The 13,970-nt window shown below is 43.9% G+C and overlaps 1 protein-coding gene across 4 annotated transcripts in view; it reads left to right on the forward strand.

The window, feature by feature from the left end:
• Positions 1-13,970, forward strand: part of LOC139444969 (neuroglian-like) — a 52,333-nt gene that overhangs the window by 15,796 nt on the left and 22,567 nt on the right. For all 4 annotated transcript variants that reach the window (XM_071226004.1, XM_071226006.1, XM_071226005.1 and 1 more), the window contains exons 8-12: positions 3,164-3,295; positions 3,770-3,916; positions 9,563-9,744; positions 12,547-12,925; positions 13,288-13,658. In XM_071226004.1, coding sequence (XP_071082105.1) covers positions 3,164-3,295; positions 3,770-3,916; positions 9,563-9,744; positions 12,547-12,925; positions 13,288-13,658 — 1,211 coding nt within the window. The remainder of the gene's footprint in view (positions 1-3,163; positions 3,296-3,769; positions 3,917-9,562; positions 9,745-12,546; positions 12,926-13,287; positions 13,659-13,970) is intronic.

The raw sequence follows: 13,970 nt of genomic DNA on the forward strand, positions 1-13,970 counted from the left end.
GACAGCTGAAAGATCCTTCTTGGCTAACTTGATCACGTTGCAACAGGTGGTGTGTGTTGTATTTAATTAGCCATCTCCCTGCCTGTATCATGTTGAGCTATAGACATGATAGATGTTAAATGCGATAGATGTTAAATGCTATACCCCGAAAAGTTCCTCTATAAATTATATTTTTACTCGTCCTGCATTACTCCTTATGACCTAAAGACAGAAACAGAGCTGTGCTATGGTCTAGGCTGAGGAAAAGAAACAGTTGTTCCATACAAGTGTGAAGTCTAAAGCCCGACCCAGCACAGCTACCACATGACCAACAGAAGTGGTGATGTCACATATCTTCATATTCCTGCTTGTCATCGGACAGACACGTTGTGTCTACTTTTGGCTTTAATTTGTGGTTTGCGCTTTGCTTCCTTGTACAATTTCTTCTGCAATGGGTCTAGTATATGTTTATATATATATATTATGCTTGTATTTGTGTACTGATATATATTAAATCTTTTACTTATCCTGCATTACTCCTTAATGCAGTCACTGCTTGTTCTTGACAGAGAGAAAGAGCTGTGTGAAGATCTTACTTGAAGAAGTTGTTTCAACTAGCTGAGAGGCCAACCCTATGACACAGCTCCCACGTGACCAAGGGCCTGTGATGTCTTCACGTTACTGCTTTCACTGAAAGAAGGAAGACCTGTGTTGTTTCACATGTTTTTCATAAACCCACTGGCTAGGAGAAAACGATTATAGCATACATAATTGGCCTCGGGACGCAATGTGATTACACTCAACCAAGTGTAAAGACTGTCTCCCGCTATCCCCCACAACGTTCAACAAATACCTACGAGATTCTAGGAAGCGGTCAAGTTAAAGCGCAAAATGTCGTGATGCTTCTGAGCCTGCCACCCCTCCAGCCCGGCGGTGTCTCCCCAGTATCCTCGGATAGGGACTCCCCAGTATCTACTGCAGCCCACTACCTCAGTTGTCGTCTCTACACAGGCTATGCTGACGACTACTACTACGTCTAGCTGCACGGCTGCAACCCAATGATGCCCAGTGTGGCTCTTACCTACCAGCAGGCCTACTTCACGGCGGCTATGCAGCCCACTATACAGATGCCTTCGGGCTACGGCTACCCTGCCTACCAACCAAATCCGCAACAGTTCCAGTTACCCTTTATGGATGTGTCTCTGCTCAAGAACTTTTAGTACTTACAGCAGTCCATGCAGCGGATCCTGGTGCTTTCGGCTTCGGCCAGTCTCAGCCTCTCCGGCCCCACCAGTGCCTCTACAGACGCCTCTACAACTGCCGCCTCGAGCGTCTATACAGGCATCTCCTCAAGCACCTATACAAACAGCGCCTCTACAGATACCCTTACAAGCGCCCATCCTCATGCCTATAGTGAACACCTCGGTTAAACAACGTTCCAGAGGTTACAACTCTGACTCTTCGGAAGGTGCTTTTAGCTCGTCTTATGAGGAAGCTCCCTCAAATGACGACTCACCTCGGCCTTGACCAGGTGGCTGATTGGCTGGCCAACAGACTCGAGACTGTCGCGCCCTCTCCTGGTCTGGGTGTCGATAAGAAGGAAACGATTTGGTTGGATCCTACATCTATTCCACCGGATCCTATGATCAAGAATTTGATCTCGGCCCTTGATGAGGACTTTCAGAAGCTGTCTCTAAGGCTGTCTCTGGCATTCCACCAGTCATGCACACTGGGCCAATGGCAAGTTCTCCTGGGCCTCCTAACCTCAGCGCAGGACTTGACCAACTGGGGAAGGCTCCAACTGCGTCCATTTCAGATGTTCCTGCTCTCTTACATCAGTCACCAAGATCCATCGATATCCATTGTCCTCCCGGACAACCGCAAACCTCATCTCCGGTGGTGAAGGTGGAATCAAACGTCTTAGACGGCGTCTCCTTGACATGGCTTATGACCTTGTTACACATATTCGTAGACGCCTCCCTTCAGGTACTGGGCGCGCACCTAGAGGGACAGGTCGCCATTCAACAACTGTGTCATATCAACAACCTCGTACTGGAAGCGCTTATACTGGCTTTCTCCCATTGGAAGCAGACCCTTCGGTACTCCCGGTTCACCATCTCGACAGGCAAAACAACCGTTGTCTGGTGTCTCAGGAATCAAGGAACGACTTACTCACACTCGCTCCTACAGCAAACATTCCACTTCTTCAACCTTGTGGATCAACTGGGGATCCAGTTCCAGGTTCATCACATTCCAGGCTGTCACAACATCCTGGCGGATGCTCTATCCCAGCCAGACAAAGTCGCTCCCACAGAGTGGAAGCTCCACCCAGAAGCCTTTGTTCTTCTTTGTCATCGACCTATTCATCACCAGCCAGAACCATCAGATCCAAAACTTCATATCGCTGGTACCGGATAGCCTAGCTTGAGTGGTCGACGCTTTCAGCATCCCCTGGGAAGGGCTAAAAGTGTACACTTTTCCGCCTCCAGTGTTCCTTCTCAGGGTGATGCAAACAATAAGAGCAACAAAGAGCCTTGCTCTGATTTTGGTCTCACCTGGAAGTCTTGCAAAGAGCAATCCATTACCCCTGCCTAATCATTCACCTACACAGAAAACTGCCACAGACAGATATTGCATGCTTTGTCTCGCCTTAAGAGAGCGCTAAGCGATAAAGGCCAAATTTAGTCCCATAGCTTGGGATTTGGATGTGGTACTTCGAGGTTGTCCATGGACCTCCTTTTGAGCCACTCCACAACATCCTATATTAACCTCACCAAGTAGACAAATTTTCTCTTGCTACTAGCCACTGCGGCAATGTTTAGGGAGTTACATGCACTCGATATTACGCATGGAGTTGTTCACCTCCGGCTGTGTTGGGATTTTATAGCTAAGAATCAGCTACCAGGACAGCCTGAGCAGTCCTTCACTATTCCATTTGTCTCTACGATTGTGGGTGTTGAATGTTAGGATGAACTCTTATTGTGCACTGTGCGCATGCTATGATTTTTTACCTGCCGCTCCAAGACTCAGAGGAGTAATGCGGGAAAAGTATACAAATGTAAAAAATAAGATTTTACTAAACTTGTTCAAACTAAACATTTCATCCTCGCATTGGTCTTGCCAGTTTTGATTGAAACCCCATCTTAAGTTGATACTTTTTCATGTTTATTTTCAATTTTGGCAGCACGTCCCTACTGGATTGACGAACCAAAAGATGTGGAGTTGGGTATTGGAGGGACTGCTCACTACAAGTGCAAGGCAAATGGAATGCCTGCGCCTGCTGTGAAGTGGTTTATCAACGCTGTACGCCTGGAAGGTGAGTGAAGGTCACAATATTTGTTTATGGGTGGTTTCTCTGAAACCCTTACATCTTTCCTACCTGTGAATAAATTGTTATTCTGCTTTACATACATTTAGGTCGTTTATGGAGGGAAATGGATAAATGTCCTCAAATCCTTGTTAAGACGTGTTAACATAGCTTTTTTGTGTTTATTGGGGTTGCAAATGTCTTCAGCAACCAGTAAAAGCAACTATGCTTGTCGTAAAAGACGACTAACAGGATCGGGTGGTCAGGCTTGCTGACTTGGTTGATGCATGTAATCATATCCCAATTTTGTGGATCGATGCTCATGATGTCAATTACTGGCTTGTCGGGTCCAGACTCGATTATTTACAGACTGCTGCCATATCGCTGGAATACTGCTTAGTGCAGCATTTAAAAACAAACAAACAAACAGTTTTGGTTATTGACTCTATTGTGAAACAATGTCAAAATGATGCCCTGTTCCAGATGCCATCACGGATAATCGGTTCAAGAAAATCGCGTTTGATGAGGTTATGATGGTGAATGTCACCAAGGAAGATGCCATGGTGATCCAGTGTAACGTCACCAACAAGCATGGCTACATCTGGGGAGATTTCTACCTCAACGTACTGTGTAAGTACCTGCTAGGTTTCAAACCTCCTGTTTAGATTCCGGGTTAGAAGTGGCTCACAGCAACCTATATGGTAATATGAAGTGACGTGGTTGAATTGGGTGGTCAGGCTCGGTGTGTTGGCTGATGGTGTGTCATTGTACCTTAATTGCGTGGATCTTTGCTCATAACATCAATCACTGGATTGTCTGGCACAGACTTGATTATTTACAGGCTGTCATATAACTGATGTAATTTTGTTGCAATTCGTGTCTTCTGACACTTCAAGTCTTGTAAGTATGGTAAGAGAGAAATACATGACAATGGTGTCCGTTGTTGATATGGTGGTTGCTTTACATGTACCTACATCAGTTGTCCCAGATTTAGCGTGCTTCGCCATGTGGCAACTTTTGCGGGCTATTTTAAATATGTACGTTTCTGTTGTGTGTGCTTGGTTACTTCTAAAGGGGCATTTACCAGGCAAATGATGTATATGCTTCATGCCAAAAGTAAAAAAGAGAAGATATACAGATGTCCTGTTCTCTCTGGAACATCTCAAGGAGGGGATCGTTATGAGATCTCTCGTATCCCCTTCATTACAGCAAAAGCTAACAGGTCTACCTATTGAGATTTTATTTGATGACCCTCTCATCCAGCCTCTACTAATATAAAGAGGTTTAGTATATAACATCTTCCCTGATGCAGGTCATGCAGGCAAATGAAATCTCTGAAATTTCTCTCGTTTGGCATATCCACAGCCCCCAGGGTTGTTATGAAATTGTTGATGGTCCCAGCCCAAGAAGTGCGTCGAAGGGGGTGCCGTGTCACCCTTACCTGAACAACAGGCTTATCTGGGCTCTGGCCCAGGACTTGAGACATGGGATCATCAACCTCAAGAAATCAGACTTACATCCGTCACAGGATCTTGTTTTCTTGGGGGTCAATGTTTATGACCCGGGAGGGGGATTGTCTATCTGTCGACCCAGAGATTCATGGCTCTGAAGGATTTTGTACTCACAGTTTTCTCAAGCCAGTACCACACAGCCCAGGATATTTTATGCCTCTTTGGATACATGGCAGCTTAGGTGGAGGTGGTCTTCCAGGTGCGTCTGCTCATGCATCCCATTTAACAGTATCAACATCTGGTTCAGGTAGTGCCAACAGCTATTCCATTTGATGAACTTTGGCTGAGAATTTCGCTGGGGGAATTCCTCTGGCAGTTTCGGTATACTGTAAATCTTGAAATTAACGCGATTGGGTTCATCACACTCCTCAGATATACAACCTTTGTCTTGTCTGCCTTCAAGTTTGTTGACATCTTCTCCGCATACCAATCAGTGAACTGTTGCTGGTTCAGTTAATTTAATGCCTTTGAACTTCCTTAATGCCAGTCAACAGAATATACATTTAAACTGTGTGTTTTTAGGAAAACACTGTAAATTCTTTTACGGAAGTGCTCTACTCAGCACTAATAAGCAAAGCTATTTGCTGTTTGATTGGATTAAGGTAAGGATATGTATTATTCCACTGGGGATAGGGTGGGGGGAGTTGCATTGATATTGAGTCACATTTTTGGCTAGGGGTCAGCAGTCGTATTAATTTGGAGATGCATTAATTTGAAGAATTACATTATCTTGCCACTGTGCAGTTCAGACAGATTCTTCCCTTTCAGGCTGGCTGGGAGTTTATTTAGGACACTAAACATCAGCATTCTTGTGTCGACAATCGAGAGCCATCTCCTCACCTGTGCTTTCTAGACTTAGTCCGGGGCAGGTGGTTCAGTTTCAGATGGGCAAGCAAACTGCAGCAGCATACATTCAGAAGAAAAGCACCAAAGAGCCATTGGATATTTCTCCATGGGGCATGGTCTTTTCTCTTGGTTTGAGGCTGGCACAGCATCACTCTCCTTCCCGATTACATCCCAGGGGTGCACAGTATTGGAGTGGACGCACTGAGTTGAGTGTTATGTTCTCTGCAGATATATACTGTATGATCCATTTCTGATGCATTTCAGGTTGACCTTATGGGCGCTTGCCCCCAGAGACCCTCACTTCCCCAGGTACTCAACCAGTTTCTCACCCAGCCAGCTCATCGGATACTGATATTTCTCCTGTCTAGGAAGGCACATACGCTTACTCGAATCCACGGATTACATAGGTGGTATGGCCACCTTCCATTCTCGATTACAACATCAAAGCTTTTCACCGGCAGTTGAAAGCACAAGTTTGGCTTTGAGGAGGAATTCCACAAAGATTCAGTACGAGGACAGGTGGTCCCATCATGACTGCTGGTGTGGTGATTGTCTGCAGATTTAGCCGAGTTTTTGGAGTTTCTCCAGCCCTGTTTGGATGACAGGTTAGCACCCACCACCATTTGGGGATACTTCACAGATATTTCCAAGTTTCAAAACCCCATCGATGGTATAACAACTGGCCAACAACCTATTGTACATTTTTTTAGTTTTTTAGTGGGAATGGACAGGATTGACAAATAAGATCTGTCTGTGATTTTACAATTCCTGCATTCTCCCTGGACCAGAGCCTGCTCATGTTGAGGACAGAGTGTCAATCAGATTATCGGATACACCTTTGCCTCCCTCGTCACATATAAATGGCAAGGTTACCCACATCACTCAATGTACGCCAAACCCTCAAATCTTTAGGGTTACAGTTGGGTTATGTAAAATGCAATGTTGCCTATTTGTATGCTGTGTGTCCATACATGGCATAAGGCATGGTCCCTCCAGTACGATTAAAGGGCCATTTTGTTAGAGGGGTGTTGAGATCTGCAGCATTCGCCAGCACTGTCAATCAAGGAGATCTGCTCAACAGTAATTTGGCGCCAGCAGAGTACATTTTGATATCAGGTGCTCAGAGCTTGTCACTCTAAGATGAGAGTGGTCGGTTTGACTCCTTCACCGAGGAAGTCCTGAGAGAGTTTGTTCTTTGATTCATATACCCATTCTACTGAAGTTATGTTGTTTGTCCTGATCCGTGGAATGAAAACACTCCAACACTCCAACACTCGCAATAACTACTACATGTGGACTAGCTGGTTGACGGGAGGCTGTTCCATGTATGTTCCACCCCTTCGCTTCTAGTGGACTGGCACAAACAACATGAGTTGCAAGGTGAATTCCATCTTTTGTATTGTTTTTGATAACAATATTGGTTGTTACCTAACGGAATGTTTCGAAAAGTACAGTAGTGTAGAACTATATGATCCTACCTGGTTCATGGTTCGATTTATTATCACAAGGACACCATATGGCTCATCAAAGTCACTGGTCCTCTAGAATGTGCATGCCCACCTCCGTCCGAGAAGACTCTATGGGAGTCAGGGGATTATGCAATGAGCTACCCCAGAGAAGAATTATACGAAAACTATTTTAAAAAATCAGCCGTGACTTATAAGTGATTTAGAATAATTCTCCTCTGGGGAGAAGCTAATTGAATTGGCTGGCCACGGCGAGCGTGTTGCACGAAGTCATGTGGTACCTGCAGTGATGCTGGAAGTAGGTCAGTGTACACGCAGGGTTATTCCAGGATAATGTCACTATGTTTTTGTTGTGTCTTTTATTGTTTTTATTAATATCACTATCAATATCGCTATTAATAGAGGTCTGTCACAAGGAAAGAAGTTAAGAAGTTAAATGCAATGAGTCATGCCAAAGAAGAATTGCCATCAATTACTTGCTGATTTCTAAAATATGCAGCAAATCACTACAAACAAAATGTTTATTGAATCTTCTTTTACTATTTCATTTTCATTTCATTTCTTTACCATCATTAACATATTCGACATTCTTCAGGTTTGTATAATGTTATATTTTGAAGTTCATATTTAGTCATATTTGATATTTAATCATATTAACACTTGCAAATACCGAATTCTCTTGTATAGTCTGGAAGTTAATTTAAGGTACCGACATTTACTACAATATCTGAAAAACTATTGGACCTACTCCAGTCAAAGTTGGTATGAGATTATTAAGCAGTCATACATAACTGGATATTACATTTAAAGACAATCGGTGCATGAATAAAAAATCTGTCTATTTAGCTATCACCATGATCACTATATTTTATCAACAACCAGACCTGTTCGTCACGGGTGGAATGAGCATTCATTATAACAGCCATCTGCGTAATGCTACCCGTGCGTCACAGGGCCTTATGACACAGTTGAACCAATCAACTCAACTCGAAAGGTTGCACGGGAATCACGCACGCACGCACGAATACGGTGTTAGCGTTGGGCAACTCAAGCAGTTATTTAATAATATTTATCCAATTATTTTAGCATTTTTTTTCAGGTCAGTGTTATTGACTTGACTGTATCATTCCTTGCCACATTATTATATTTCATGCATCATGTTATTAGGTGGAATATATCATAGACAAATCATTGATATTTTTTTTATATTTTAATATTTTCGTAGATGATTTGAGACTTTCGGGGCTGTTTCGGGTGAAAGAGAATCAAATTCTGAGCCAAGAATTGCACAAAGTTTACAAGATCCGATTACGACATGTACTACAAAGCATGAACCTGAAATTCGTAGACGATTCCTAAAAAATCTTTGATAAACAATTTTTTTCTCACGAATCCCACGAACCACAAGAATGTTTGGGAATCAAATAAGATATATTTAAGAATATGTACAAATATGTAAGAATTCATATCCGTGGTAATTCGGGCTATTCCATGTCGTAGTGAAACAGGGGTATATGTATTGCACGATTCTTTGTCCCACGAAATGCCCTCGTCGTCAGTTTTGGAGTCTGTGCTGTCACCTAAATAAACAACAATAGGCTGGACAGTATCTGGTCGGATACAGTCTTGTTTCCAATACTCTTCCTCAACTTTGATAACATGTTGGACATAGTTTGCCCAATGTACATCTGTAATTTCTCCAATTCCTTTCAAGACAATCTGCTTGACGTCGGCAAGCTTTACGGTCTTATTTTGCCGTGCGACCATATTTTTAAAAATAACCCCGATTAGTTTGGTGGGATTCAAGTCACAATGGTAAGGAGGAAGTCTAAGCACTTCGTGACCGTGTTCTCTCAACATGTTGTCAATCAAATAAGAGGGCGGGAGTTTGTTCTGAAGAACCAGTTGGTAATAGTCATTTTTGCCGCTGATTCCCGTGCAACCTTTCGAGTTGAGTTGATTGGTTCAACTGTGTTATATGGCCCTGTGACACATAGCATTACGCAGATGGCTGTTACAATGAATGCTCGTTCCACCGTGATGAACTGGTCTGGTTGTTGATGAAATATGGTGATAGCTAAATAGACAGATTTTTCATTCATGCACCGATTGTCTTTAACTGTAATATCCAGTTATGTATGACTGTCTAATAATCTCATACCAACTTTGACTGGAGTAGGTCCAATAGTTTTTCAGATATTGTAGTAAACGTCGGTACCTTAAATTAACTTCCAGACTATAAGCACTGTAAAGGTGACTTGATATGAACAGGATCAATAAGGAGGAAGGGGATCTCATGTTAGTTTTGCCTTATTGAATTGGATGCATTTTTTATATTAAAATGGCTCTGACCATTTTGTCTCACTTTGGCACTTTGAGTTTGTCTTGAGTAACGTGATGGGTATATAGATTATTGTGATAATCATCACGAGGCATGTTGATTTGTTTGCCAGCCGAAGCCCCAACTATCATGGTGCCCCCAGCTGACCAGATGGTGGTTGCAGAGAGTCAGTCTGCCAACCTGACATGTCGTACCACCGGCAAGCCCGACCCCCAGATCACCTGGTTCAAAGAGGGACGGCAGATCACGGGAGGGCGGTATCGGACTTTACTCAACGGCGACTTACACATAGAGGTAATTACGTTGTTTGAATAAAAAACACTTGCCATAGATATGTTACAGTGAAACCCTACCTCTATTACATCATTACCATAAATCCTGCACTATAACATCTTCGGATTTTCAACAGAAGTCTTCTTCACTGTCAGCTATCCATCACAGTTGTGCAAGTGGTTGTATCTTGCCACCTATCATCAACTGAGTGAAAAATAATTTCCATTCTGAGGTTGAGGGCTGCACACATTATGTTGTCACACGTTATAAGATCAATAAAGTAGTCTGCCAGGGGTTCTGATCTGCATTGCATTGGTATTAATTTCCAGCCCTAAGAATGTCAGTTTGGTCGTGGGGCCCACCGTCTTGTTGTGGGCAATAGGAACCCCAAGCTGTTCCAGTGTATTCATGCATCTGTTGTGGTTGTCTGAGCAGTGACTGGTGCCTGCTGTGCCCCCTGTTAGGAAGTCATCCATGATCTGACATGTTGGTAGATGGGATTGCATGCACCATTGCAAGAAGGTACTAAACGTTTCAAATATGGCGCGAGATATGGAGCAGCCAAATGGTAAGCAATTATCCAAATAGAACTCACCTTCGAATCTGATGCCTACTAGCTCAAAATCGGATGGGTGGACTGGTATAATTCTAAAGGCCGACTGAATGTCAAATTTTGCTAGTAATGCTCCCTTTCCCAGTTGTTGAACCATATGAGTAGCTTCATCAAATCTGGCATACACAACAGAGCAGGCCTCTGTGTCTATAAAGTCGTTTATAGATTTACCCCTGGGATAGGATAAATAGTGATTTAGACAGAATTCCTCCGCATGCTTACCCAGATGCTGACCATAGCCTGGCTGCTTCTTCAGCACCAGGCCTATTGGGGATACTTGGAGGTTGTCTAGGGGGGTGCCCCGTCACCATCAGCCTTGTTGTGAGCATCGGGGATTCTCCCTATGTAGGGTGATATTGCGGGAGAACTAACCAAGCCTTACCTGTTGGTTTGCGCTAACCGGGCCGGGTGCGGAATGTTCCAGCAACTGGAGTATTTTTTCCAGTTGCTCGTTTACCTGGGTAGATCTACCAGAGTACAATGTGTACTCCTAGGGTTTGTCTACTGGTTGTCTTAGCCTGCTTGGCTCCTCTCACAAGCTGTGGTTGATGGCTGCTCTTCTCTTGGGAGGCATCACGGAAGGTCGAGGTGGTGAGTTGGTAATCCACAAGTGTAAAATGTACTGAGGGTGAAGTTAGGGAGTAGAGCGAAATAAATGCAATACAACGAGTACTGAAATAGATGATTTTCGAAGCGTTATCGGCAAGACGGTCGCGATTGTATACAAAGAAAATGTACAAAGCGAAAGCGATTAGATACAGCAAAACACGTGTGTACTTGAAGAGAGACGGTGCGCGAATGATGGACTATAGGATGTAACAAGGGAGGGATGACGCTTGCGCGGGATCTATTGCCCCGGGCACGGTGCAGGGTGCTGACCCGGGGGTGATTCAGTTACAAGGGGTGATTAGGTTACAGGCGTAATCAGCCAGTGGTTTGGATACGCACGATAAAGTCATTTAGTAGTTACTACTACATGTAATTAGTATCCCAGATGTTATCTGGCTGAAGAAAATAAGACTACACAAGTGGTTATGGAATTGGCTGGATCCAAGATGTGCCCGTGTGGTGTGGTGTATGATAGTGGGAGACCTGCACGATGCATGTTGACGGCCTCCCCACCTGCACGTGCACGTGTGGTGTGGTGTATGATAGTGGGAGACCTGCATGATGCATGTTGACGGCCTCCCCACCTGCACGTGCACGTGTGGTGTGGTGTATGACAGTGGGAGACCTGCACGATGCATGTTGACGGCCTCCCCACCTGCACGTGCACGTGTGGTGTGGTGTATGACAGTGGGAGACCTGCACGATGCATGTTGACGGCCTCCCCACCTGCACGTGCACGTGTGGTGTGGTGTATGACAGTGGGATGTGGGGCTATGCATGTTGACGAGAAAGGAGGCAGTCAAAAGAAACTGGCCTAGTTGTAGAAACCGGAGGACCCCCCTGTGAAATTATTACTGTCTGACGCTTCCTCCCAGACTGAGGCCTCAACTCTGTTTCTCTAGAGAATTGCTCAAGTACAAAGGAGATTAGTGCAGAGATGGAGGCGATAATGGGGGAGAGGTCACCTCCGTTACAATGGATTTTTATCAAGTATTTGCAAATGTCCTTGGCATGATTCTGATTTGGGGCCTATTGAGGTGTTTTCAGTGTGTGTGCACCTATATTAATCAGAACAGCTAGGGAAATTTGTTTTAGAACAATTAGGAAGCGCCCTAAGAGCTGATTTGGGAAGAACAGATTACGGTATTTGGGTTCTGTCTCTCTCTGAATGCAGCCGACTGTTTAAAAACTATCCAGGGATTGCTAGATGCCAGAGCCCACCAGTTCCCTCTCTGTGTTCTGGCTATGATATAATACAGGTAAGGTATTTGCAAGAATTATCAAGCGAAAATTATCATTGTTAATAATTCAAGGAATACTATCTCTATTACATCAGGAGTACTCCCCCCACCTCCCAAATATTCTGTCACCTAGGATGTTTAAAGTTGGAAAGAAGTGGCGTTTACTCTTCTTGCGCATGTACAAGAGGTCAGGGTGCTAAGATACCACCACTACTTGCACAACTGTGATGGATAGTTGATGGTGATGAGAACATCTGTTGAAGATCTGATGTGTTTATTGTGTGCAAGAGGTGCAAATTTGAGAGTGTTGTCAACAATAAGGTTTTTGTATTTCACCTTGACCATTTCGTTGGTTTTCAGATGGTGGTGTTGGCTGATGCTGGGAATTTCCTCTGTGCTGCTGAAAACATATATGGCAGTCAGAATGCTAGTGGTATTTTGATGGTGAGGCGTAAAACTCAGATTGAGCAACGCCCTCTTGACCTGGAAGTGAATGCTCAGCTGGATGCCAAGTTCACATGTTCGGGGACGACTGACCCAGAGGAGGTTCAGAACCTGAAGATCAAGTGGATGAAGGACAACAAGGACATCACAGCCAATGACCAGAGAATGACCACCAACAACCAGGACAACTCACTCACCATCAGCGGCACCATCGTCCGTGACTCTGGCACCTACACCTGTATAGCTACCAACGGTCTGGACCAATCAACTGCTTCAGCCATGCTTACAGTCAAAGGTAAGGAGGACTAGGACAGACATTAGGTTCGTAACAATAAAGAAACCATTTAAGAACTACACACAAATTTGGGGAGAGCCATGAAAAGATTGGACAACAAATTTTCCATAAACATCTTGAACTCACAAAGGAGAGAAGTATGGCTCATGGGTGCAACTCAGTGCAAAATTACAACATGGGACAATATGACAGTTTACTCCCACAGTAAATGAAAGGTACTAAGAATGTTAATGACTTAGGAGGAATTCCTATTTCAGAGTTCTTGGTCCATCACTGCAATGAGTCAAATAACGGCCAGTGATTTACAAGGCATCATTCCTAACCTTAGTTGCCTCTAACTACATTCTCCTGAATTATTCCAGACCGACCTGATGCCCCAGTGAATACCCGGATAGAATCTTGCGAGCAGGGAAATGCCACCATCCGCTGGACACCGGGCAGCTACAACAACGCCCCTGTTCAGTACTTCATTGTGCAGTACAACACCACATTTAATCCAGACCAGTGGATCTATGCCATGAAAGTGGAGTCCCAGAAGACCAGTGCTAATATCACGCTGTCCCCCTACTCTAACTACACGTTCCGAGTCCTGGCCTACAACAAGATTGGGGAAAGTGACCCAAGTTTCCCCACTGTCAAGATTTGCAGAACCAATCCAGCTCGACCTTTCACACATCCAGAAAATCTCCGGACTATTGGTGATAGGAAGGGTGAACTCCATATTGAATGGACTGTGAGTTCTTGATGCCCTTGTTTTTTAAAAAAAAAGTTTCAATGCATTTTCATATTATCCTTGTTGACCGAAAAATCCAAACATGTAAACAAAAAGATGCTAAGGTTGACAAAGTTTCAGGTGAATTGTGTAAGTGGGTCTTGATGTTTTCCTGCACCCCCATTTCACCTAATTTTAAGATAGTCTGACATATTAACTTGTTTTTCAAATTAAAAAGTCTAACAATAATTAATGCTCCAGAGTCAAGGATTTATCTAGACCTGCTCAGAGGTCCATATTCGGCCCAATATTTGAAGCAGATGCCAGTAACAA

The sequence above is a fragment of the Haliotis cracherodii genome, unplaced genomic scaffold (assembly GCF_022045235.1).
Source record: "Haliotis cracherodii isolate W230 unplaced genomic scaffold, xgHalCrac1.p SCAF_6, whole genome shotgun sequence".
Taxonomy (NCBI): domain Eukaryota; kingdom Metazoa; phylum Mollusca; class Gastropoda; order Lepetellida; family Haliotidae; genus Haliotis; species Haliotis cracherodii.